The following is a 25,013-nucleotide window of genomic DNA, read 5'->3' on the forward strand; positions in this document are numbered from 1 at the left end:
ATACAATCTAATTAATATAAGTGAAGTACTTCAACAGTTAAAATTTAACTGAAAGACAGGCAGAAACTTTACTTCAACTATCACAAAGTTTATTTATAATGATAAACATATTCAGTCTGCCAGAGCCAAGGCCAGTCAATGGAAGGTAAAAGAGTATTATGGATTAACCCATCCAGATGATATACATGATGATTTTGGAAATTGATCATTTAGGTCAACTATTGCAAACTGGTGAAAAGATGTCAAAGATATAAATTCAACATCCATGCCACTCTATGTATATATATTAAAATACACATAATCAAATATTTTATCGGTGTTTCAAATACCAAGAAAATTTTATTTGGTTTGTGATGTTTAAAGGTACATATACCTGGTGGCAATGATCCTGCCACATCTATTGATTGTTGAATCAATACATCATGCACGTGATTATTAATTCATATTCTGATTGTAACATACCCCAACTTCAACCAGTTATATTTATAACAGATTCTGATATCTATTGTTATGGAAGTGTTAAAACCACTTTTACAAAGGTAGAGCTAAAATATAAATACCTTCAATATTGTATCTGAGTGCTTTCTTAACTCACTTTTAGAAATAATAAAAAATCCAAATCATCTTAAGTTACACCCAACAGCCGCTGGTAAATATATTTAAACAATTAAGATTCTCATTGTTAAGCATCCAATCTCACGAATGTAACTTTACACAATAGCTGTCAGACCTTGGTAAAAAAATATGTTTTTAATGTTTTTAAGACAATTTGTGGGTGTTTCTGGTATTTTAAGCCACTAATAACTGTAGTTATTATATTTGCTAATATAGGTCTTCTACCTAACAGGACAAAGAAAGATGAATAATGTCATATTTCCAATTAGTAACTATTCTAAATATATTGAGAGATTTTGAATAAAGGAGTATTTTTAACATTTAAAGAGAATTTTTGTAATTTTATATACCATTGTGAACAAAGGCTGTAAATACTTTGCTGCTTCAAATTATCCTTATATCATATACAGTGGGACCTCAGTTTACAAACGACTCGGTTAACATAATTTTCGGTTTACAAATGAAAATCCATAGAAAATAATGCCTCGGTTTACAAAAACATTTTGCAATACAAAGCAAGTTTCCCCAGGATGCATTGCACCTGAGAGGTTTATATCACCTCCCCCTGCATGCTGGAGCCTGTGGGTAGCACGTGGCGTGGAGTGTGGAGGTGTTGGAGCGGCTTTTGCATTTAGTTTATAGCCATTCTGGAAATTGTTTGCAGTTGTTTTGGGACTTTTTGGTGCATTTCTCAAGCTGTGGAAAGGTAGGGAGCTGAGCTTCATCGTTTGCATGCTTTTTATTGTGTGTTCTGCATTGTGGGTTGGTTTCCATGCCAGCTCATTTTGACTTTTTTCTGACTTCCAGAACGGATTAATTGGTTTTCAATGCATTCCTATGGGAAACCGTGTTTATGTTTACAAATTTTTCGCAATAAGAAATGTCCCGGAGAACGCATTCAATTCGTAAACCGAGGTCCCACTGTACATTAGTTTTTATCTTTAAAACAAAACACTAGAAAGATTAACTATGTTACTATTTCATCTATCATTATTATACAAAGTATAACAAATGTAAAGATTTTTCCACAGATTTTACCTGTTAACATTTTTAGCACAACAACACCTGATGTCATTGAGATGTCTATCACTGAGATGTTACAAAGATTCCAATACAGCAAAAAGAGGCCTTCTTGAGTATCCACTTCGATTGCTGTATCAACATAACATTTACTATAATGGGATCCATGTCACTTAAGACAATGTCTTGGAAATGCTGTCAAATTTATTCCGTAAAAGAATATCGGAGAGTATCCAATCTATACACATCATAAACGGTGTAAAAATGTTTCATGGAAAAAAAAAAATAAAAATAAAAAACCTAGACTCTTGGAGAACTTTGGTTTACTAATTTAAGGAAGAAATGCGCTACAATTCCCACAGTTTAATGGAGAGGGTGTTATGGGCAAATGCAAATATTACAAGTTTTAGAATGAAATGTTTTATTTCTTAAACTGTGTACTTTGTCTTTAAGAGATATTGCAAACTGACAAGTTGTTATAAATGGAACATATGGTTTTTCATAGATGTTTCTTTAAGCAATAACCTCAGTGCATATTATGTTTACGCCATTTTGTCCCAGACGAATTACAATAACAATCATGCATAAACAAGCTTCAAGGCTAAGCTACGACTCTTTCAGTACGTAATATACTGTGATAACCTTAGTAGATAAGGACGTTCAGACTTTAAGATGCCATCTTGAACCAAGTCAGGAAAATTTCCATGACGTATACACCCTTTAGTTATGGCCTTGTATGTTTGCCAAATTAAGGGAGGTCCTAAAATGAATAAAGTAAAAGAAGTGTTACTTTTTCATATATGAACTACGGTGACCCTAAAATGGAGACACCTAAGGAATAAATAGGTGTACTTTTAAAATGTTAAGACACAGAGGAGAGACTTGGAGACAGACGCTGCTCCATCTTAAAATTACAGAGAGGCTGACCTATTAATGATATTTGCAAGCATTTAGTTTAATCTTATAAACTCTGCTTTAAATTATTGCAATGGATTTTATATGTCTATTTATATTTTTATATAATATCAAAAAGACAAAACTATTGCTTCCAAGACAATCCTTATTTTATATTGTAATCTCAATTATTTATATATTTTAAATAGAGGATCTCTTACACTAACTATATAAAAATATGGCTAAGATATCTGTATGGTTAGCCCTACTAAGTTCTATGCTTTAAGACATTATAGTGGTAAATAAGGGAACCAGCCGCGGTTACATTACGATCTGCTGAAGACTTACGTCTATCTTCTGTCCGTACTCCCACCTCTGATGCTCGCCTTCAAGATTTCTCGAGGGCTGCACTGTTCCTGTGGAACTCGCTTCCCTCCTCCGTTAGATGCTCACCCAGTCTCCACTTTTTCAAAACATCGTTAAAAACCCACTTCTTCAAAAGTGTATCAATTGAACTGTTAATAGCTCCTGACTGATTCCTCTTCTGCAACTGTCACTAATCTAATACTATCCTTACCTTTTTGTGTCACTATACCCCACTCCCTCTAGCATGTAAGCTCATTGAGCAGGGCCCTCAACCCCTCTGTTCCTGTGTGTCCAACTTGTCTGGTTACGACTACATGTCTGTTCTTCCACCCATTGTAAAGCGCTGCAGAATTTGATGGTGCTATATAAATATAATAATAATAATAATAATAATAATAAAGGTGAGAATTGTGGGTGCTCTGACCACCGTAAATTAAGCACACTTTGCTCCTCAGCTGGTCAGAGATGGGCAGGCGTAGGAAACCTCCATAAGACAAATAGTCCCTACTTTGTCTTATGTTTTAAAGAAAACTAGAGCAGACAGGAAGAAATGAAGAACAGATCTAAGAAAGGAAGAGAAGAGGAATCAATTAAAGAAAGGTAAGTTCGGCATGACAGTGCCGCTTTTAATGGGGGGGGGGGCTACTTACTGTGGGAGAAACTTAGAAGCAATGTTAGAGGGGTAATGAGGCAGACCTGACCACAAGGCCCATACTACAAGAAAAGGAACCATAACCCAGGTCTCCTCTAATTAACCCCTTAAGGACCGAGGGCGTGCTATGCCTTCCTTGGGCTCTATCTACCAAAAGGCATACTTAGCCGGTCGCCGGCGATCCCATGCTGGCGATCGCGGTATGGGGACTCACCTGGCAGTCCAGGGAGTCCCCCTCCATGCATTCCTGCCCCCCTGGGCCATGTGATTCCGAGGTCTTTGCGAGGACCTTGCAATCTCATGGACGGCATAGCCGTCCATGTCAGTGCCAGCAGGGGGAGTGCCTCTAATGACAGGTACTCCCCCTGCTGCCTGAAAAAAAAAATTAAAACAGCTTAAAAACTATTTAAAATTAAATTATATATACTTAGATCATATATATATTTATTATGTGTGTGTATATATATATATATATATATATATATATATATATATATATAATGTACAGGTAGAATGATATTGAGTAAATATATATATATATATATATATATATATATATATATATATATATATATATATATTAGAGAAAATTTATTTATACTTACCGTAATTTTCTTTTCCTGGCTATTATTCATGGCAGCATTTAACATATGGGTTTAGCTCCTCCCTCTAACCCTCAGGACAGGAAACACAATCAATCAAACAATTAAGCCTACCTTCCCCTACTATATTAGGTACCCCAGTATCCTCCACACCTCAGTCCAGTAACAAGACAAATAAACCAAGAGAGGGCGGGAGACCAAATGCTGCCATGAATAATAGCCAGGAAAAGAAAATTACGGTAAGTATAAATAAATTTTCTCTATTCCTGGCTAATCATGGCAGCATTTAACATATGGGATTCCCAAAGCAATAACCACTCAGGGAGGGTAAGTCATGCTACAAAAATTGTTTAATATCCACTTAAGGCTTATAAGAGTTCAAGACCGAAAGGCCAAACTCTGAATCAGAATGAGAAGAGACATCCACTCTGTAGTGACGTACAAAGGTCTTCAAAGACGACCAATTGGCAGCTTTACAAATGCTCTCTGCAGAAACCCCTGACTCTGCAGCCCATGAAGTAGCAATGGACCTTGTGGAATGAGCTTTGATGTCCTTGGGAACCGGAACCTGTTTCGACCTGTAAGCTCTAGAAATAGCCTGAACGGTCCAGGAACGAAGGGTAGCGACAGAGGCTGCTTCACCTTTACGAGAACCCCAAGGAATCACAAACAATTGGGGAGACTTTCTCCAATTAGCTGAACGTCCAATATATGTGGAAAGACACCTCCTCAGGTCTAGTGTATGGCATCTTACTTCTTCAGGAGAAGATGGATCCTGAAAATACCCCGGCAGGACAATCTCTTGATTTAGGTGGAAGGAAGTAACAACCTTAGGAAGGAACTCAGGTCTAGGGCGTAGCACAACTCTATCATCGAAGAAGGTAGTGAACGGTTGCTCAGAAGACAGTGCTCTGATATCTGACATTCTCCTAGCAGATACCAAGGCCAGTAACAACAGGGTCTTTAGAGAAAGAACCTGCATAGGGACATCATCGATAGGTTCGAAGGGATGTTCCGTCAAGGCCTGCAGAACCAGAGGCAGATTCCAAGGAGCCGAGAATCCCTTGATAGGAGGTCTAATCCTAATGACAGCTTTGAAGAAACGAATCACAATAGGATTTAATGCCCAACGAACACCAGAAAGAGCTGAAAGAGCCGAGCAGTGCACTTTAAGCGTGTTAAGTTGAAGGCCTCTCTCCAGGCCTGCTTGAAGAAAACCCAGAACCTGAGACACGGAAGGGGAACTTAAATCTTGAACCGTGGAATTACACCATCGTGCAAAGGCTTCCCATACCTTATGGTAAGTAGAAGAAGTAGAAGGATTCCTGGAACGTAACAGGGTTGAGATCACCTGGTCCGAAAGGCCATGTTCAACTAGAGACTTCCTCTCAATAGCCATGCATGGAGCCTGAATTTGTGAGGCTCCGGATGAAACACTGGACCCTGAATCAGCAGGTCTTCTGATATTGGAAGTTCCCAAGGCAGGTCCATCGATAGTCTCTGCAACCGGGGAAACCAAGGACGACGAGGCCAGAAGGGAAGAACAGCTATCACCTTGCAACGTTCTTTGGAGATCTTTCTCAGAACAGCGTGTATGAGCGGAATCGGAGGGAAGACATAAGCCAGATTGAACACCCAACTGATGGATAGAGCATCCTGAGCAACCGCCATTGGATGGTATCTCCTTGACACAAAGCATGGAACCTGCGCATTCCGATAGGTTGCCATGAGGTCTACTTGGGGAAGACCCCACTTCTGGACCAACTGGGCGAAGATCCTCTTGGAAAGTTGCCATTCTGAAGCTTCTATCAGGTGTCTGCTGAGGAAATCCGCTAATACATTCTCCTTCCCTGGAAGATAGGTGGCACACAGGCCTTCCACATGATTCTGAGCCCAGGTCATAATGGGAACGATCTCTCTCATCAGGGCTACACTCCTTGTTCCGCCTTGATGGTTTATGTAGGCAGCAGCTGCTTTGTTGTCCACTCTCAACTTGACCCAGCAATGCCTGATGACCTGTTGAAAATGAAGAAGAGCCAGGAAAGTAGCTCTTAGTTCTCTGATGTTGGAAGGCAAGCATTGAGTTTTCGGTGGCCATTTTTCCTGAAAAAATCGATTGCCTAAATGTGCCCCCCAACCTGTCAGACTGGCATCCGTCGTAATGACCACCCAGTCTATTTCTCGTAAGGGGAATCCTCGGGAGATATGTCCCCACGACATCCACCAAAGGAGCTTCTGTTTCAGAGCCGAAGGAATGTGAATCAGTGACTCCCAATCCCTCGAGCTGGTCCTGAAATTTTTCAGAAAAAATTGTTGAAGAGGGCGAAGGTTCCACTGCGCCCACCTGACAAGCTCTATCGTGGAGGAGAGAGTCCCCAGGAGCCTCATAAACTCTCTTGCCGAGGCCGAAGTCTTCAGTCTGAAGTCTCTTATCCGATCTTGAAGTACGATCTTTCTGTCGTGTGCGAGAGATACGATCGCCGTGTCTGTATTGAAATTCGCTCCCAGGAATATTAGTTCTCTTGAAGGATGCAAGTGACTCTTCTCGTAGTTGATGAGCCAACCGAAATGAGAGAGAGTGTCGAGGACTAGTTGTCTGTGTTGAAATATTATTCCTAGGTCCGGGGCCACTACCAGGATGTCGTCCAGGTAGTGAAACACCGCTACACCTTCTTTTCTGAGCAAGGCAATGATGGTGACCAGAACCTTCGAGAAGGTCCTTGGGGCCGTGCTTATACCAAAAGGAAGGGCCTGAAATTGAAAGTGTTCTTTCCGGACACAAAACCTGAGAAACTTTTGATGGGCGATCGTGATAGGGACATGAAAATAGGCATCCCTGAGATCTACTGATATCATCCAATCTTGGTGATGAACAACAGGGATGATGGAGCGAATGGATTCCATGCGAAATCCTCTGACTCTGAGGTAAAGGTTGAGCTGGTGGAGGTCTAGAATAGGTCTCCATTTTCCTTCCGGTTTCTTGACCAAAAACAGGGGAGAATAATAACCCTGGAATCTTTCTCTTATGGGTACAGGTACGATGGCCTTTTCCATAAGAAGATTGTAGACATAGAGACTCAGAATCTCTCTTTTTTGGATGTTGGCAGGAAGCCTTGTGCGAACAAACCTTGGTGGAGGCGGATATTCTTCAAATTCCAGATGATAACCTCCGCTGATAATGGATCTGACCCAAGCATCTGGAATGATTTCCCAGGCCCTCTGAAAGAATGAAAGACGTGCTCCCACTCGAGGAACCTGGAGTAAGCCACCTTCAGAACTGCTTGTTGGGGCGAAAGGAAGAAGTCTGCGTCTTGCCCCTAGAGGATTTTACATTCTGGCCGCTCTTCCAATTGGAATGCCTAGAGAATTCTCTGCCTGGTCTGTAGGTCTTACTTTCTCTAAAGTAGCCTTGATCCCTAAAAGGTCTGCGGTCCAAATGAGGTCTCTTAGGACGTCTATCTTGAGGCAGCATGACCTGTTTAACCTCCGCTGCTTTCTTAATAGCTTCATCCAGCGGTTTCCCAAAAAGTACTTCTCCCATAAAGGGAAGTGAGCATAAATTATTCTTAGAGGAAAGGTCTGCCCCCCAGGACCTTAGCCAAAGCGCCCGTCTAGCGGTGACTGAATGGGCCATAACCTTCGAAAGAATTCTAATAAGGTCAGTGGAGGATTCCAAAAGCCAGTCACTGGCGAGTTTGATATCCCTTAAGGATTCTGCCATCTGACGTCTACTAACACCTTTATCGATGTCATCCTCCAAGTCAAGCAACCAGGAACGCATGGCTCTAGACAAAGCAGAGATGGATACGGCCGGGTGGCAACCTAAACCCGCTGTCATGAAGGCTTTAGATAAATCAGCATCTATCCTTTTATCCATGGGCTCCTTAAGGGAAGCATTGCTATCAATCGGAAGCGTAGATCTTTTAGCAACCTTAATGATAGGAGCATCCACTTTAGGGACCGTAGTCCACAATCTGGAATCCTCCTCTTTGATCGGGTATAACTTTGAAAGCCTTCCCTGACTAGTAATCCTTTTACTAGGAATTTGCCACTCGTTCCTCATCAGGTCTTTAATCGAGCTGTGAACTGGGAAGGAAGGTCTTTTCTTATGCAAATCTCCAAAATGTCTGTCAGAAGCCGAACATTCTTTGGCCTCTTCCGGCAAATCTAATGTACGTCTAACAGCCATAATCAAATGCTCCATAGCTTTGGAGTCCAAGGAGCAAGGTTGTTCCATATACTCCTCTTCGCTGGAAGAGATTGGCTCTAAATCCTGGTACGCTGAAGGTTGTCTGTATTCGTCTTCAGACTGATCTGAATCCATGCCGAAGGTCTCACCTCTTGATCTCTTATTCTTGTGAGATTCAGCAATTCCCTCTACCACTGCTTGCTTAATCCAATACGCAATATCCTTTGCTGAGGAGGTAGAGGCTTGCGGTGACTTCTGGCGATCAGATTCACCTGCGACCATGGCTAAGCATCTTCTGCAGAGCCTGCAGTTATCCATAGGCCTTGCTCCACATCCCGGGCAGGCTGCCGGTTTTTCCCTTCTCCTCGATGGGGATCTGGGACAGGACCGGTCACGAGGGCTGTAAGAAACAGAAGTCATAAGACTGTACCCTCTATGCACTCTTTTTGTAACGTGAAGAAAACATAAAAAACATTGCTCACCTATGACCTATAGCAGATCTTGTTGATTTTGCAGAAGGGGATGATGGATCCATACTGACTGTAGGGCTAAGAACATTAAAAAAAAAGGTAATGTATTCCCAGCCCAATATTATGAAGATTTTAAAAGAAAAGTAATTCACTTACCTGCAGAGATTTAAGAACAGTCTACTAGAGCACTGTATCTGTAAAGGGAACTGAAAACAAGCGTTTTTAAGTCTGAAAACCGCCATTTCAAATTTCCCGCTCTGAACCTTTAAAGGATCGCACATGCGCACTTGGTCGCGAGATCGCGAAACCGCCATTTTGGACATGGGCAAATTTCACTCTGAGTCCGGTCGGACGCATTGCGCATGCGCGAGCGTCTTACCGTTATGCTGATCGTCTGATCGAGGTCTGAAGCACACACAGGACGCCAGAGGATTCCCACAGCCTGTGGAACTAACCACCCAGGCTCCCAGGGGTTCCCAACTCCATGGAGATTGGGCTACATGTGCCTGGGCTTCCTGAGGAGGGAGGCTGACCTCCACAGGGACAAGACCATATCAAACATGGTCAGGTGAGCAAAAAAAAAAAAATATTTCAGATAAACTGAGAGAAAAAGAAAAAAAAAAAAAATATATATTAAACTGTCCTAGGGCTAGGAGGACAGGAAAAGACTGAGGTGTGGAGGATACTGGGGTACCTAATATAGTAGGGGAAGGTAGGCTTAATTGTTTGATTGATTGTGTTTCCTGTCCTGAGGGTTAGAGGGAGGAGCTAAACCCATATGTTAAATGCTGCCATGATTAGCCAGGAAATATATATATATAATATAAAATAAATATATATGTATATACTGTGACCGAAAGCAAGGAATTGTGCTGGAAGGAACCTATATACCTCCCCAGATTTTGCAAGGTACTTACTTTGTGTAATTAGCCCCAGGGAAATGTGTTATGTTATAATGAATGTTGCACTTTAAATATGTGTATATTTGGGCCCTGGGGTGGAGCACTTGGAGAGTAGGGAGGGCCAGTGCTCCACTCCACATTTCGGAAGTTGCTTGTAACCTACAGGTGAGAAGTCCAGTTCCAGAGTTTGAATCCTAATCTAACTCACCTGAAAAGGATTGTCAATTAGCAGTGCTTTTAAGTACTCCCCTGCCAAGGAAGGAGGGAGATTGTGTTTGGTTTCTGTGAGTGGAAACAGAGAGCTGAAAACCCTGAAGCAGTAAGGTTGTTTATGTTTATGTTGGGAAATGGACAAGCCATCCAACCCAGTTAGCTGATTATTTTGTTTAGTTAGTGCTCAGAAGAGCAAGGCTTTTGTTTGATATATTTTTGTTACCTTTATACCTTACTGTGCATTTATTTTGGAGCCTCAATAAAAGAGCAAGTCAATTTACTTCATCCAGCGTGTGAAGTGTCTCTAAAGCCTGAAAAGACTGTGTGTAACACCCCAATCCCAGGACAAAGTACCAAGGGAAAGGAGTACTTTTGTCACAATACGGAAAAAAATTAAATACAATGTAAATGTAATTTCGTTCTAACTGTATTTTAAAATATATATATATATATATATATATATATATATATATATATATAGATATAGATAGATAGATATCAAAATACACATAGAATGAAATAAAATATATATATATCTATATACATAAGTATATACGTTGATATCACTATATATATATATATAGCTTTACATAAATAAAAATAGTTTAAAAAAAAATTATGTACATATATATACACATATATATATTTATACACACATTTATAAATATATATATATATATAATAATTCTACATATATATTTATGTAATAATTTTACATAATTAGGTCATTTTATTAATTACAATTAGCGGGACCTGCCTGACAACCCAGGTCGAAAGTCCAGGGAATTTAATTTGCTAGCACTATATTTAACCCTGTAACTTTCTAAGACACCATAAAACCTGTACATGGGGGGTACTGTTTTACTCGGAAGGCGTCGCTGAATACAAATATTAGTGTTTCAAAACAGTAACATGTATTACAACGATGATATCGTCAGTGAAAGTTTTTCACACAAATGGCACTTACACAGATGATATAATTGATGTGATACGTTTTACTGTTTTGAAACACTAATATTTGTGTTCAGCGAAGTCTCCTGAGTATAGCAGTAGCCCTCATGTACAGGTTTTATGGTGTTTTCAAAAGTTACAGAGTCAAATATAAGGCTTGCGTTTCAGTTTTTTCACATTGAAATACGCCAGATTGGTTACGTTGCCTTTGAGACCCTATGGGAGCCCAGGAATGAAAATTAAATTGGAGTTCACAAAATTGGCGTTCAAATAGTTTTTTTTTTTGCATTTTTTAAACACAAACAAATATTAACACTAACTTTGGCCAGTGTTTGTGACCAAGTGGCTACTAAAAAAGACTGGACATACCCCATTTGCAATACCTTGGGTTGTCTACTTTTGCAAATGGTATGCCATCATGGGGGTAATTCTCATTCCTTGGCTACCATACAGTCTCAAAGGCAACGTAACCAATCTGGCGAATTTGAATGTGAAAAAAATGAAAAATTTAACATGCTATATTTGACCTTGTAACTTCCCAAAACACCATAAAACCTGTACATAGGGGGTATTGTTTTACACATGAGACATCGCTGAATACAAATATGTGTATTTTATTGCAGTAAAAGCAAACAGTATTATGACATTCACAGTTAGAATGTCACGTAGAACTAAAAATAAAATTTCAAATTCTAATTTTCTCCCATTATTTTAATATTTTATTCATATTAAATTATGTTTTATACCTAAATATTTGATGTTAAATGAAAGCCCTATTTCCCCTGAATTAAATGATATCTAATAAGTGTCGGTGCATTTAATATGAAAGAGGCGAATTATGCCTGAACAGACATATAGCGCAAATTCCAGTTTTTGTTCACATTTTGATTTGATCACATGTACATTTGGCTCAGTCCTTAAGGGGTTAATAACCCCATGGCAATTTGTAGTAATCAATTATTTGCCACATGGGAGATATTCGAACAAGGGGAACATATTACACATCTCCCCTGGTTTGTTGGAGGCTGATGGATCTCTGCTCATATGTGTGGCTTGGAAATAACAAGCAGTGTATATTTAAATCCGCTCTGTGCTCACAGGTTTTTGGACTGAAATAGTAAAATATATGTGTTTATCCTTGAACATTATGATTCATTCACCATAGATTATATTATATTATATACAGTAATGGAATATACTGCTACTATTATCTTATATACAGTAATGGAATGTGCAGCTATATTATCTTATATAGAGAAACAAACAGTAATGCATTTCAATCTTCTTGCATCCAGTCTATGGATAAATATTTCATACCTTTTCTGGATTTGTCACAAGCAATAAATTATGTGTGTAATTCAAATGTCACAGGGAGAGCTATTTTTCTAAGAGTGCTTTGGTTCTGCTCAAACTAGTGGTGTCCTTACCACTGAGTAACTGGTACAGATATATCTGACATTCTGGGGACACATAGTAATAAATGAGTGGGTCGAGACAACAGCTAATACTGCCAATGCAGACACACAGGATATAGGCAAAATACAGATACTCATTGACAATGCCATTCAGTAAATATAAATAGTTAGATAGGAAGATCACATTGGTTGGCCCAAAACACATCACAAAAATGCAAAACACGATAACGGAAAGAAACACAGCTTGTCTTCTCTTTAAAGCATTACCGAACGTTGAGAATCTGAGGGTGTGAATAATTCCGATATAAGCGATGGTTGTGAAGATCAAAGGAATAAAAAAGAAAACAAAACAAAAAGTGGAAAAATAAAAAACATAAAAGAGTTCTTTTTTGTTTACATCTACGACATCGTGACAGGTGGTGATATTCAATTCGGCAATGTGTTTCGGTTGCTCGGTTGTGAACAATGGAACAGTAGTAGCTATGGATATCACCCAGATTAGAATGCAGACCATCCAGGAACGACGCACAGTGCGCCAGGAAAGAGACTGGATTGGAAAGACCACTCCCAGGAACCTGTCCACGCTGATAGCCGTAATGAGCAGAATGGAGCAGTACATGTTACAGTAAAAAGTCTCTGCAACAAAACTGCATATTCCGGAACCAAAGATCCAGTTGTTTCCAGAGAAATGATAAATTATTTTGAAAGGTAATGTACTAGCAAACAATACATCAGCAACTGCCAGGTTCAACATATAGACCACGGCCGGCTTTCTGATCTTCATCTTGACGAGGAAGATGATGATTGCCATTATATTCAGTGGCAGTGACACAATGAATACTACTGTGTACACTGATGGAAGAAACTTGGTCATCCATGGACTGGACAGAAATATCTTTGCAAGTTTTGAAACTGTTTTTATTTTTTGTACTGTGATGTTTATTCCCCATATTACAAACTGATCGACTGTTTCATTTTGATTGTCAAATGTTATATCTGAAAAGAAAAATAATAGTGAAAAAGAATAAAAAACTATTAAACAAAATCACATTCTTAAAACACCTTTTTTTACAACTATAATATAACACTAGGTGTGAACTTGAAGGATTACTCTAACCTTATTCTATGTAATATGCCCTATTACACACTAGTGATTAGGTACCCTCCCTTCCTCCAATTTGTTGTAAACCTGCAAAAAAAAAAAGGCTTTTACTTACATGAAATTCAAAATTATGTGAAGTTCGCAGCACTGCCTTCCATGCCCCCTACTAATCTCACCCAGGGTTTCATGCTGTCCTTACAGACAAGCCTGTGATTGGACCGTTTTGTTGGGTCTTAGCGCATGCTTACAATTTGAGCTCTCCCAGACAGAGAGGGTATAGAAAAAAAACCACAGCACTACTAATTGTATAGGAAGGGAGGGGACACATATGTGTCTGCCTGTAAGGAAGAAGCCCAAAAGGTCTGTTGCCAGCATGCTGTGTGCACTGACGACTGATGTATTTTTATGCACAGCATTGACATTTGGCAGCCTGTAGTTCTGAGCTGCGAAACACACATGTGCCGTGATTGTAACAAGCCCCAATACACAACTGCAAATAACTCTCTGCGTTGTTTTCAAAACACATGTATCTATAAGCTTATGGAGTAGAACTAAATTATAATCAATAATAATCAATAATAATAATAATAATTTTCTAATTTTCTAATTTATAGGAATGAAGAGCAGCAAATCATATCGCACAAGGCACCTAAATGTCTAATAGCATACATATTTAAAGAGAGAAAAAAATAAAATAAAGTATTACCCAAAGGGTATCAAAAAGTATATAAAAATATATGAAAAAAAGTATAAAATTGGAATATAGACTGCTATTGGAGTGCAAAAACTCCAAACCCGGATGACATAGAAACATAGAATGTGACGGCAGATAAGAACCATTCGGCCCATCTAGTCTGCCCAATTTTCTAAATACTTTCATTAGTCCCTGGCCTTATCTTATAGTTAGGATAACCTCATGCCTATCCCACGCATGCTTAAACTCCTTTACTGTGTTAACCTCTACCACTTCAGCTGGAAGGCTATTCCATGCATCCACTACCCTCTCAGTAAAGTAATACTTCCTGATATTATTTTTAAACCTTTGTCCCTCTAATTTAAGACTATGTCCTCTTGTTGTGGTAGTTTTTCTTCTTTTAAATATAGTCTCCTCCTTTACTGTGTTGTATTCCCTTTATGTATTTAAATGTTTCTATCATACCCCCCTGCCTCGTCTTTCCTCCAAGCTATACATGTTAAGATCCTTTAACCTTTCCTGGTAAGTTTTATCCTGCAATCCATGAACCAGTTTAGTAGCACTTCTCTTAACTCTCTCTAAAGTCTCAATATCCTTCTGAAGATACGGTCTCCAGTACTGCGTACAATACTCCAAGTGAGGTCTCACCAGTGTTCTGTACAATGGCATGAGCACTTCCCTCTTTCTACTGCTAATACCTCTCCTTATACAACCAAGCATGCTGCTAGAATTTCCTGCTGCTCTATTACATTGTCTGCCTACCTTTAAGTAATCAGAAATAATCACCCCTAAATCCCTTTCTTCAGATGTTGAGGTTAGGACTCTATCAAATATTCTGTACTCTGCCCTTGGGTTTTTACGTCCAAGATGCATTATCCACATTAAATGTCAGTTGCCACAACTCTGACCATTTTTCTAGTTTACCTAAATCATTTGCCATTTGACTTATCCCTCCTGGAACATCAACCCTGTTACATATCTTAGTATCATCAGCAAAAAGACATACCTTACCATCAAGACCTTCTGCAATATCACTAATAAAAATATTAAAGAGAATGGGTCCAAGTACTGATCCCTGAGGCACCCCACTGGTGACAAGCTTAGAATATACTCCATTGACTACAACCCTCTGTTGACTGTCACTCAGCCACTGCCTTACCCATTCAACAATATTGGACACACTACAGTACAAAGAACTAAACAAACTAAGAATAATGGACGGACACTAACAATATATTAAGTACAATCTGCCTATAACAAGGCACCTGTATGCTCCTTATTTAGTTGATACTGAGGCTCCCAAATGAGAGCTATTTGTTTTTATGTGGTGCTGTGAGTTTTACTCATAACTGTGTGGATGTTAGACATTTTATAGTTTTCCAATGTAGATCTATCAATGTCTGGCAGCCAAAACTGCATAAGAGGGCAATGTCTGCTCAGTAAACGCTATATGTTGTGGAAAGTCAAATCATAAATACATTGATGGTTCAAAGGGTAATTTAATATTTATCTCATAGAGTAGTTTGGAAACTTCTTGCCACACGGGGTAAATGCATGCACAGTCCCACCAGATATGGATCATGGATCCTATCTGAGTTTGGCATCTGCAACAAGCAGCAGGCAATGTTTTCTATATCACATTTAACCTGGATAATATATGAATAGCGTCTGACAATCCCTCTGAGTACATTCAGTAATGTGTGTCATTTATTGGATCCAACTCATGCTTTCCCATTGATCCATAAAGGGAAAAACATGGTGTTCAGGGTAATGTAGCAATAGTAGCACAGAGCACACAGGCAACATCTTCTGTAGCATTGTGGAGTGTTAGCAACACTTGAAAAATCCATGTATGACTAACTTCTGTTTTGTCTCCACTTCCCACATGAGGTACACATGTCAAGTTATGACAGCTTTCATTTGCAAATACCAAAACGCATATCTAGGAGGCAAGTCAAAAAATTCCTCAGTTCCTTAAATGGAATGAGGTGACTCCCTGATAAGAAGTGTGAAATGCTGTCAATCCCTTTTTGTACCCACAGGGATCTCGTTAACCATGAAGAAACCTGTAGTAATACTGAAGGGAGGGGGGATGGAGGGTTTAAACTTTTCTGGAGTGTCCACCCTCCCCATCACTGAGTCCCCTACTGAGAAAGTAGACAGTGTTGTTGCATATAGTACCTTTCCTCTGCCCCTCAACATTGGGGCATCCAAAAATAGGTCACCAACAAACCGTTCGGTATTTGAGCTAGCTCCACACCCACGCATTTTATTGCTGCTGTAGGGCTATGTAAGTTAACCGCATGTGCCAGAAGTACTGCTTTGTTATATTCTAAAATTTGAGGTACTCCCATACCCCCACCTAAGCCACCAGCCATTTAAGTAAGTTGTTGGACAGTCTTGCCCTTTTATTATACCATGTAAAGGAAGAAATCAGGATTGGATATCATACAGTATGACTTAGGCATAGCGATTAGATGTATGCAAAATATGTATAATAAATTTGGCAGCAGCATCATTTTGATCACGTATATTCACCCTGCCCATGATATCATCACCTATTTTCAAGAATGCATCTCCTGCCAAATGGAGCTCATTAACAGTATATGATTGTGCCTAAATAAGGCTGGGACATTGCCAGTGATTTGTACCCCCAGATAGACCACATACTACGTCCTCAATTCGAAAGGCAAATTAGCCTTCATAGCTCCAAGGTGTCAGTATTGTAGATTTATAGGTAGGGATTGGGTTTCAGTAACATTGAGTTTGTAATAAGAGATTTTACCAAACTCAGCCAATTCCTTTAACAGATTAGGCAAGGAAATATGAGGTTCAGTGAGTGAGCAGTATATCATCAGCAAATAGTGACAACTTGTTTTCCATCCCCCTCAATCAAGATACCGTTTATATTTAGGTTTCCCCAGATCACCTGCACAAGAGGCTCCAAGGAGAGAATAAATACCAATGGGAATAAGGGGTATCCCAGAGAAGTTCTATTTGTAATAGTAAATTGAGTAGAAGCAACCCCATAATTAAGAAAAACATGTCCATTATGCAGCAATAAAGTGCTATAATCTTTGCAATAAATTGTTTTGTGGAAACCCAACCTCTTCAGTACCATTTGCATATACTTCCTATTAAGTCGCTCAAATACCTTCTCCGCATAGAGTGCCAATGGTAGACACTCCATCTGATTCGAAGAGGCATGACTGAGAATATTACGATAATATTCTATAAGGTCTTGGAAAAGGGTTTTTATATCTGGCAGAGAAACCATCTGGTCCTGGCACTTTATGATCTGGGAGTGAGGTCATTGTGATAAGAATTTCTTCCAATTTGATAGATTGAGTTAGTGACTCTATAGCTGATGGCCCTAGGTGAGGAAAATACTCTAAATCATAAACTCCAAAATTTGTGTGGGTGTAGGAACTGGTAGTGTATATTCCTCTTTTGAATTATACTATTGGATGTAATATTTAGCAAATTCTTCATCGATAGGGTGGAGGATTTTGTCGCCACCTCCACCACATAACTCCGAGACCAAGAAGACCAACCGAAAGAAAAAGGACTATAACATAAAAATCAACAAACTTATATACAAATGACTAAAAATTAAGACATCACAGTAGTGTGTCCCATAAAGGCACGTAACACCTTGATGCACTCTAGAACACATCAATGGACTCCTTAATAGAACCTATGGAGGAGACTATTAACTGTTATAAAACACATTATAATCTGCCAGTGTTTGTGGCTTAGTGCTGTTATAGTAAACGACAGATGTTTAATATGATGTCTAGTGTTCACCTATTACTAAACGGTGGTATTTCTTGCAGTTAAGGATGTTGTAGGTATCCGCTGAGAAGATTCCTACATGGGAATATTTATATGCCATTGTTTCAGGGTCTTGCGGCATTCTTCCACAGACAAGATCTGCTTCTCAGCTCCATTCCTGCGGAAACTTAATTTTATGGGAACCTCCACTTATACAGGATCTTCTCCCCTCGCAGTGCTCAAGTGATTGGCCTAAATGCCCTTCTTTTTGCTATTATGGCTAGGAGAGGTCTGCAAACAGCTGATTGCCCACCAGCTTCCCAGAGAAACAGCCTGGTTCTTGGGCATCTTGCATTAACGGAACACTATAGTCACCTAAATTACTTTGGCCAAATAAAGCAGTTTTAGTGTATAGATCATTCCCCTGCAATTTCACTGCTCAATTCACTGCCATTTAGGAGTTAAATCACTTTGTTTCAGTTTATGCAGCCCTAGCCACACCTCCCCTGGCTATGATTGACAGAGCCTGCATGAAAACAAAAACTGGTTTCACTTTCAAACAGATGTAATTTACCTTACATAATTGTATCTCAATCTCTAAATTGAACTTTAATCACATACAGGAGGCTCTTGCAGGGTCTAGCAAGCTATTAACATAGCAGGGGATAAGAAAATCCTAGTTAAACAGAACTTGCAATAAAGAGCCTAAATAGGGCTCTCTTTACAGGAAGTGTTTATGGGAGGCTGTGCAAGTCACATGCAGGGAGGTGTGACTAGGGTTCATAAACAAAGGGATTTAACTCCTAAATGGCAGAGGATTGAGCAGTGAGGCTGCAGGGGCATGTTCTATACACCAAAACTGCTTCATTACGCTAAAGTTGTTCAGGTGACTATAGTGTCCCTTTAATTGTTCTTTGATTGAATAAAAGTTGACACATGTAATTACATCCCTGGGTACTGTCGCTGGTAAGTTTCTCTGCTTCACCATGCAATGTATTCTGTCCAACATTAATCCTTGATCCATCATGAATGCAACAATGGTCTCAACTGGAAAAACATGTATTACATTATATTCAGACACAAACTTAGAAAATAACTTGTATGCTCGATTTTATGATTTCTTAGTATTTTCAGACAGACCTGCCTGAGCAAGAATTTTACTTTGTGAAATTAGCCATTTTAGTTCATGATTAGATCCTTGAACTGTGGAGGATCTATGAAATTTAGATTTGCCGTGGGATACCATCCGAAGAAGTCCTGCAAATTAAATCATGAGAGGGTATCAGCGGCTTTAATTTGCACACCAGGCACATGAAAAAATTTCATAAAGAAGTATGCCTTTGCTGCTAACCAGGAAATTCATGGAAATGTACAAAAAAAATCTACTAAATGGAAAATTAACCTGACAAAGAAGAAAGGGACAGGACTCTGGGAACAGGTCAAAGGACAGGAACCCGGAAGCGGAAACAGGCTCTTACCTTGAACGGCTAACACAAAGAAGAAAAATACTGATCATGAAGGACCCTCACGAGGGAACACCACCACTAACCTGCCTCCCCACAATAAGGCAACTCCTCTCAGGCATCGTAGCTTCCAAGATCCATCTTGGGCATGTGAGTTAATATATGAGCAATACTCAGAAGCATCCACACACATGGATACTGAAATGCTTGGCTCTCTACAAGGTCAACAAGAACCTTGTAGAGAGCCAAGGATTCTAGTATCCATGAACTCGTTGGACAAGTGGACTCTAGAAGCCAGTTCCAGGATAATAACACAAGTGAACATCAAATGTGGCAAATACCAAGGTGATGCAGTATCTCCAATGCTGTTCTGTATAGGCCTCAAACCCTTTAGCCAGCTCATCAAGAAGAGTGGATACGGATACAGGTTCAAGAGTGGCCATCAGCCACCTACTCTACATGGACAACATCAAGCTGTATGCCAAGAAAGAGCAGGACATTGACTCACTGATCCACCTTACTAGGATATACAGCAAGGACATGTATGCTCGATTTTATGATTTCTTAGTATTTTCAGACAGACCTGCCTGAGCAAGAATTTTACTTTGTGAAATTAGCCATTTTAGTTCATGATTAGATCCTTGAACTGTGGAGGATCTATGAAATTTAGATTTGCCGTGGGATACCATCCGAAGAAGTCCTGCAAATTAAATCATGAGAGGGTATCAGCGGCTTTAATTTGCACACCAGGCACATGAAAAAATTTCATAAAGAAGTATGCCTTTGCTGCTAACCAGGAAATTCATGGAAATGTACAAAAAAAATCTACTAAATGGAAAATTAACCTGACAAAGAAGAAAGGGACAGGACTCTGGGAACAGGTCAAAGGACAGGAACCCGGAAGCGGAAACAGGCTCTTACCTTGAACGGCTAACACAAAGAAGAAAAATACTGATCATGAAGGACCCTCACGAGGGAACACCACCACTAACCTGCCTCCCCACAATAAGGCAACTCCTCTCAGGCATCGTAGCTTCCAAGATCCATCTTGGGCATGTGAGTTAATATATGAGCAATACTCAGAAGCATCCACACACATGGATACTGAAATGCTTGGCTCTCTACAAGGTCAACAAGAACCTTGTAGAGAGCCAAGGATTCTAGTATCCATGAACTCGTTGGACAAGTGGACTCTAGAAGCCAGTTCCAGGATAATAACACAAGTGAACATCAAATGTGGCAAATACCAAGGTGATGCAGTATCTCCAATGCTGTTCTGTATAGGCCTCAAACCCTTTAGCCAGCTCATCAAGAAGAGTGGATACGGATACAGGTTCAAGGCTACCATCAGCCACCTACTCTACATGGACAACATCAAGCTGTATGCCAAGAAAGAGCAGGACATTGACTCACTGATCCACCTAACTAGGATATACAGCAAGGACATTGGAATGTCATTCGGACTAGAGAAGTGTGGGCGGATGATAGCAAAAAGAGAGAAAATGATCAGGACAGAAGGAGTTCAAGTTCCAGAAGGCCAAATAGAAGATGTAGAGAACAGCTACAAATACCTGGGGTACCACAAAACATGGCAACCATGAGGGAGAGACAAGAAGGGTAGCAACATCAAAGTACCTCCAAAGAGCTAGAAAGGTCCTGAAGTCCAAGAACAAGATCCATGTCATCAATACATATGCCCTACCAGTCATCAGGTACCCAGCTGGAATAATAACCTGGCCAAGAGAAGAACTGGTCACCATGGATGTCAAGATCTGGAAACTACTCACTATGAATGGAGGATTCCACCCAAAATCCAGCACCCAAAATCCAGCACCCAGAGACTGTACAATAGCCGGAAGGAAGGAGGTCAGGGTCTGATGAGTGTCAAGGCCACATTCCTGGATGAAACACAGAGCATCCACAAGTGCATCATGAAGATGACTCCCAAAGATGAACTGCTAAGGGCATGCCTGAGACAACAACAGATAGACGACGCAGAAAAACAGGAGGTTCCTTGGCAAGATAAACCTCTCCATTGGGTGTACCACCGGCAGATAGTGGATGTAGCTCACATGACAACAGCCTAACAGTGGTTGGAAAAGGCAGGACTGAAAGACAGCACTGATGCACTAATCCTAGCAGCACAGGAACAGGCACTCAGCATAGAAGCTGGAGTCTACCACACCAGGCAAGACTTAAGGTGCAGACTGTATAAATAGGCCTCTGAGACAGTCCAGGACCTAGTAGTCAGATGCAAGATGTGAGCAGGAACAGCATACATGGAGAGGCACAACCAAGTTGCTGGGAATGTGTACCAGAACATCTGCACAGAATATGGATTGGACCTGCATAAGTCCAGATGGGAGATAGCAGAAAGGGTAGTTGAGAATGACAGGGCTAAGACCCCGTGGGACTTCAAGATCCAGAAACACAAGCAAGTGCTGGCCAACCAACCTAACATTGTGATGGTAGACAAGGAACAGAGTCGTGGTAGATGTGGCAATACCCAGTGATTATAACATCAGGATGAAGGAACATGAGAAGGTGGAGAAATACCATGGACTGAAAAAAGATCTAGAAAGGATGTGGAAAGTAAAAGTGAAAAAAGTAGTAGTCCCAGTTGTGATAGGAGCACTTGGGGCTGTGACTCCCAAGTTGAGGGAGTGGCTTCAACTGATTCCAGGTGGGACATCTGAGATCCCTGTCCAGAAGAGTGCAGTTCTAGTAACAGCTAAAATACTGTGCAGAACCCTCAAACTCCTAGGCCTCTGGTAGAGGACCCGAGAATGAGGAATAAAAACATACCACCCAGGAGGAGTGAGAAAATCATATTACTATTTTTTTATGTCTTTTACATTTTTTATGATAAAAAACTATTGATTCTCTAATCCCTACCTCCTTTTTTATTGTATTGTGAACGAAAATCAGAATTCATATCCGTAAGTTGGCTGTAATATAATGGGCATTCAGATACTTAAAGCTGGTGTCCAGATCATCACTGCTTTGTGAGGCTGGATGTGTGATGCTGCCAGCCGCCAATTACTAGTATGTGCCAACAGAACAACTGAGCACAATGACGTAAGATGTCAAAGGGGAGGAGTCAACATACAGAATCGGGAAGAGAACAACAGAAGATTAAAATAGCGTGTGGAACCGGGAATTAAGCTCGCCAAAGCTGGACATACAATGGGAAGACATTTAATCAGCTGTACATGCACTTTGATAAAGACTATTGAATAGTCCAAACTAGACATGTGCAATTAGTTTCGGTCCGAATATGAATTCGGACTAATTTTGGGCAATTCGGACATTCAGGTACTTCCGAAGAATGTTGCACTGTATACAATTTTAAATAAAAAGTATACAAACATAGCCAGGATTCAGCTGTAAGCATTTGCAACACTTACAACAATCAAGTAACATACATAGAAACATAGAAACATAGAAACATAGAATGTGACGGCAGATAAGAACCATTCGGCCCATCTAGTCTGCCCAGTTTTCTAAATACTTTCATTAGTCCCTGGCCTTATCTTATAGTTAGGATAGCCTTATGCCTATCCCACGCATGCTTAAACTCCTTTACTGTGTTAACCTCTACCACTTCAGCTGGAAGGCTATTCCATGCATCCACTACCCTCTCAGTAAAGTAATACTTCCTGATATTATTTTTAAACCTTTGTCCCTCTAATTTAAGACTATGTCCTCTTGTTGTGGTAGTTTTTCTTCTTTTAAATATAGTCTCCTCCTTTACTGTGTTGATTCCCTTTGTGTATTTAAATGTTTCTATCATATCCCCCCTGTCTCGTCTTTCCTCCATGCTATACATGTTAAGATCCTTTAACCTTTCCTGGTAAGTTTTATCCTGCAATCCATGAACCAGTTTAGTAGCCCTTCTTTGAACTCTCTCTAAGGTATCAATATCCTTCTGAAGATAGGGTCTCCAGTACTGTGTACAGTACTCCAAGTGAGGTCTCACCAGTGTTCTGTACAATGGCATGAGCACTTCCCTCTTTCTACTGCTAATACCTCTCCCTATACAACCAAGCATTCTGCTAGCATTTCCTGCTGCTCTATTACATTGTCTGCCTACCTTTAAGTCATCAGAAATAATCACCCCTAAATCCCTTTCCTCAGATGTTGAGGTTAGGACTCTATCAAATATTCTGTACTCTGCCCTTGGGTTTTTACGTACAAGATGCATTATCTTGCACTTATCCACATTAAATGTCAGTTGCCACAACTCTGACCATTTTTCTAGTTTACCTAAATCATTTTCCATTTGGCTTATCCCTCCTGGAACATCAACCCTGTTACATATCTTAGTATCATCCGCAAAAAGACACACCTTACCATCAAGACCTTCTGCAATATCACTAATAAAAATATTAAAGAGAATGGGTCCAAGTACTGATCCCTGAGGTACCCCACTGGTGACAAGCCCAAGCTTCGAATATACTCCATTGACTACAACCCTCTGTTGACTGTCACTCAGCCACTGCCTTACCCATTCAACAATATTGGAATCCAAACTCAAAGATTGTAGTTTGTTGATAAGCCTTCTATGTGCAACAGTGTCAAAAGCCTTACTGAAATCGAGGTAAGCAATGTCTACTGCACCACCCTGATCTATAATTTTAGTTACCCAATCAAAAAAATCAATAAGATTAGTTTGGCATGATCTCCCTGAAGTAAACCCATGTTGTCTCTGATCTTGAAATTCATGTGTTTTTAGATGTTCAGCAATCCTATCCTTTAACATGGTTTCCATCACTTTCCCCACTACTGAAGTTAGGCTTACTGGCCTATAGTTGCCCGACTCCTCCCTATTACCTTTCTTGTGAATGGGCACAACATTTGCCAACTTCCAATCTTCTGGGACTACTCCTGTTATCAATGATTGGTTAAATAAATCTGTTAATGGTTTTGCTAGTACACCACTAAGCTCTTTTAATAGCTTTGGGTGTATTCCATCAGGTCCCATTGACTTATTTGTCTTTACTTTTGACAGTTGAAATAGAACCTCTTCCTCTGTAAACTCACGTGTAATAAATGACTCATTTATCCTTTTTCTTAACTGAGGTCCCTTTCCTTCATTTTCATCTGTAAATACCGAACAAAAATATTCATTGAGGCAGTCAGCTAGACCTTTATCCTCATCTACATACCTTCCTTCTTTTGTTTTTAATCTAACTAATCCTTGTTTTACTTTTCTTTTCTCATTTATGTATCTAAAAAAGGTTTTGTCCCCCTTTTTTACTGACTGTGCTATTTTCTCTTCTGTGTGTGATTTGGAAGCTCTTATAACTTGCTTAGCCTCTTTCTGCCTAATCTTATAGGTCATTCTGTCTTCCTCACTCTGGGTTTTTTTATAATTACTAAATGCTAACTTTTTGTTTTTTACTATTTTGGCTACATCTGTGGAGTACCACAGTGGTTTCTTGAATTTTTTGCTTTTACTGACAAGCCTAATGCAATTTTCTGTTGCCTTCAGTAGTGCAACTTTTAAATAATCCCATTTCTTTTGGACTCCATTTAAATTGCTCCAGTCTGATAATGACTCCTTTACACATATTCTAATTTTGGAAAAGTCTGTTTTTCTAAAGTCTAAAACTTTTGTTTTTGTGTGGTGTGACTCGGTCACTGTTCTTATATTAAACCACACTGACTGATGATCACTGGATCCTAAAC

General features: G+C 39.8%; 2 protein-coding genes across 2 annotated transcripts in view; both read right to left on the reverse strand.

Moving 5' to 3' along the window:
* The window catches only part of LOC134612383 (proteinase-activated receptor 1-like), an 85,520-nt gene extending 61,110 nt beyond the window's left edge, over positions 1 to 24,410 (reverse strand). Inside the window, exon 1 of the mRNA XM_063456725.1 lies at positions 24,366 to 24,410. The gene's annotated coding sequence lies outside the window, so the exon portion shown is untranslated. The remainder of the gene's footprint in view (positions 1 to 24,365) is intronic.
* LOC134612381 (proteinase-activated receptor 1-like) lies at positions 11,898 to 13,269 on the reverse strand. Its single transcript, XM_063456723.1, has one exon. It carries the CDS (start codon positions 13,161 to 13,163, stop codon positions 12,252 to 12,254), a length of 912 nt encoding a protein of 303 aa, XP_063312793.1. The 5' UTR covers positions 13,164 to 13,269; the 3' UTR covers positions 11,898 to 12,251.
* Positions 24,411 to 25,013: the final 603 nt, after the last annotated feature.

Source organism: Pelobates fuscus, chromosome 5, assembly GCF_036172605.1.
Source record: "Pelobates fuscus isolate aPelFus1 chromosome 5, aPelFus1.pri, whole genome shotgun sequence".
Lineage (NCBI taxonomy): Eukaryota > Metazoa > Chordata > Amphibia > Anura > Pelobatidae > Pelobates > Pelobates fuscus.

Coding starts and splice junctions, on each gene's coding strand:
- LOC134612381 (XM_063456723.1), bottom strand. CDS start 13,163: ATGACCAAGTTTCTTCCATCAGTGTACACAGTAGTATTCATTGTGTCA.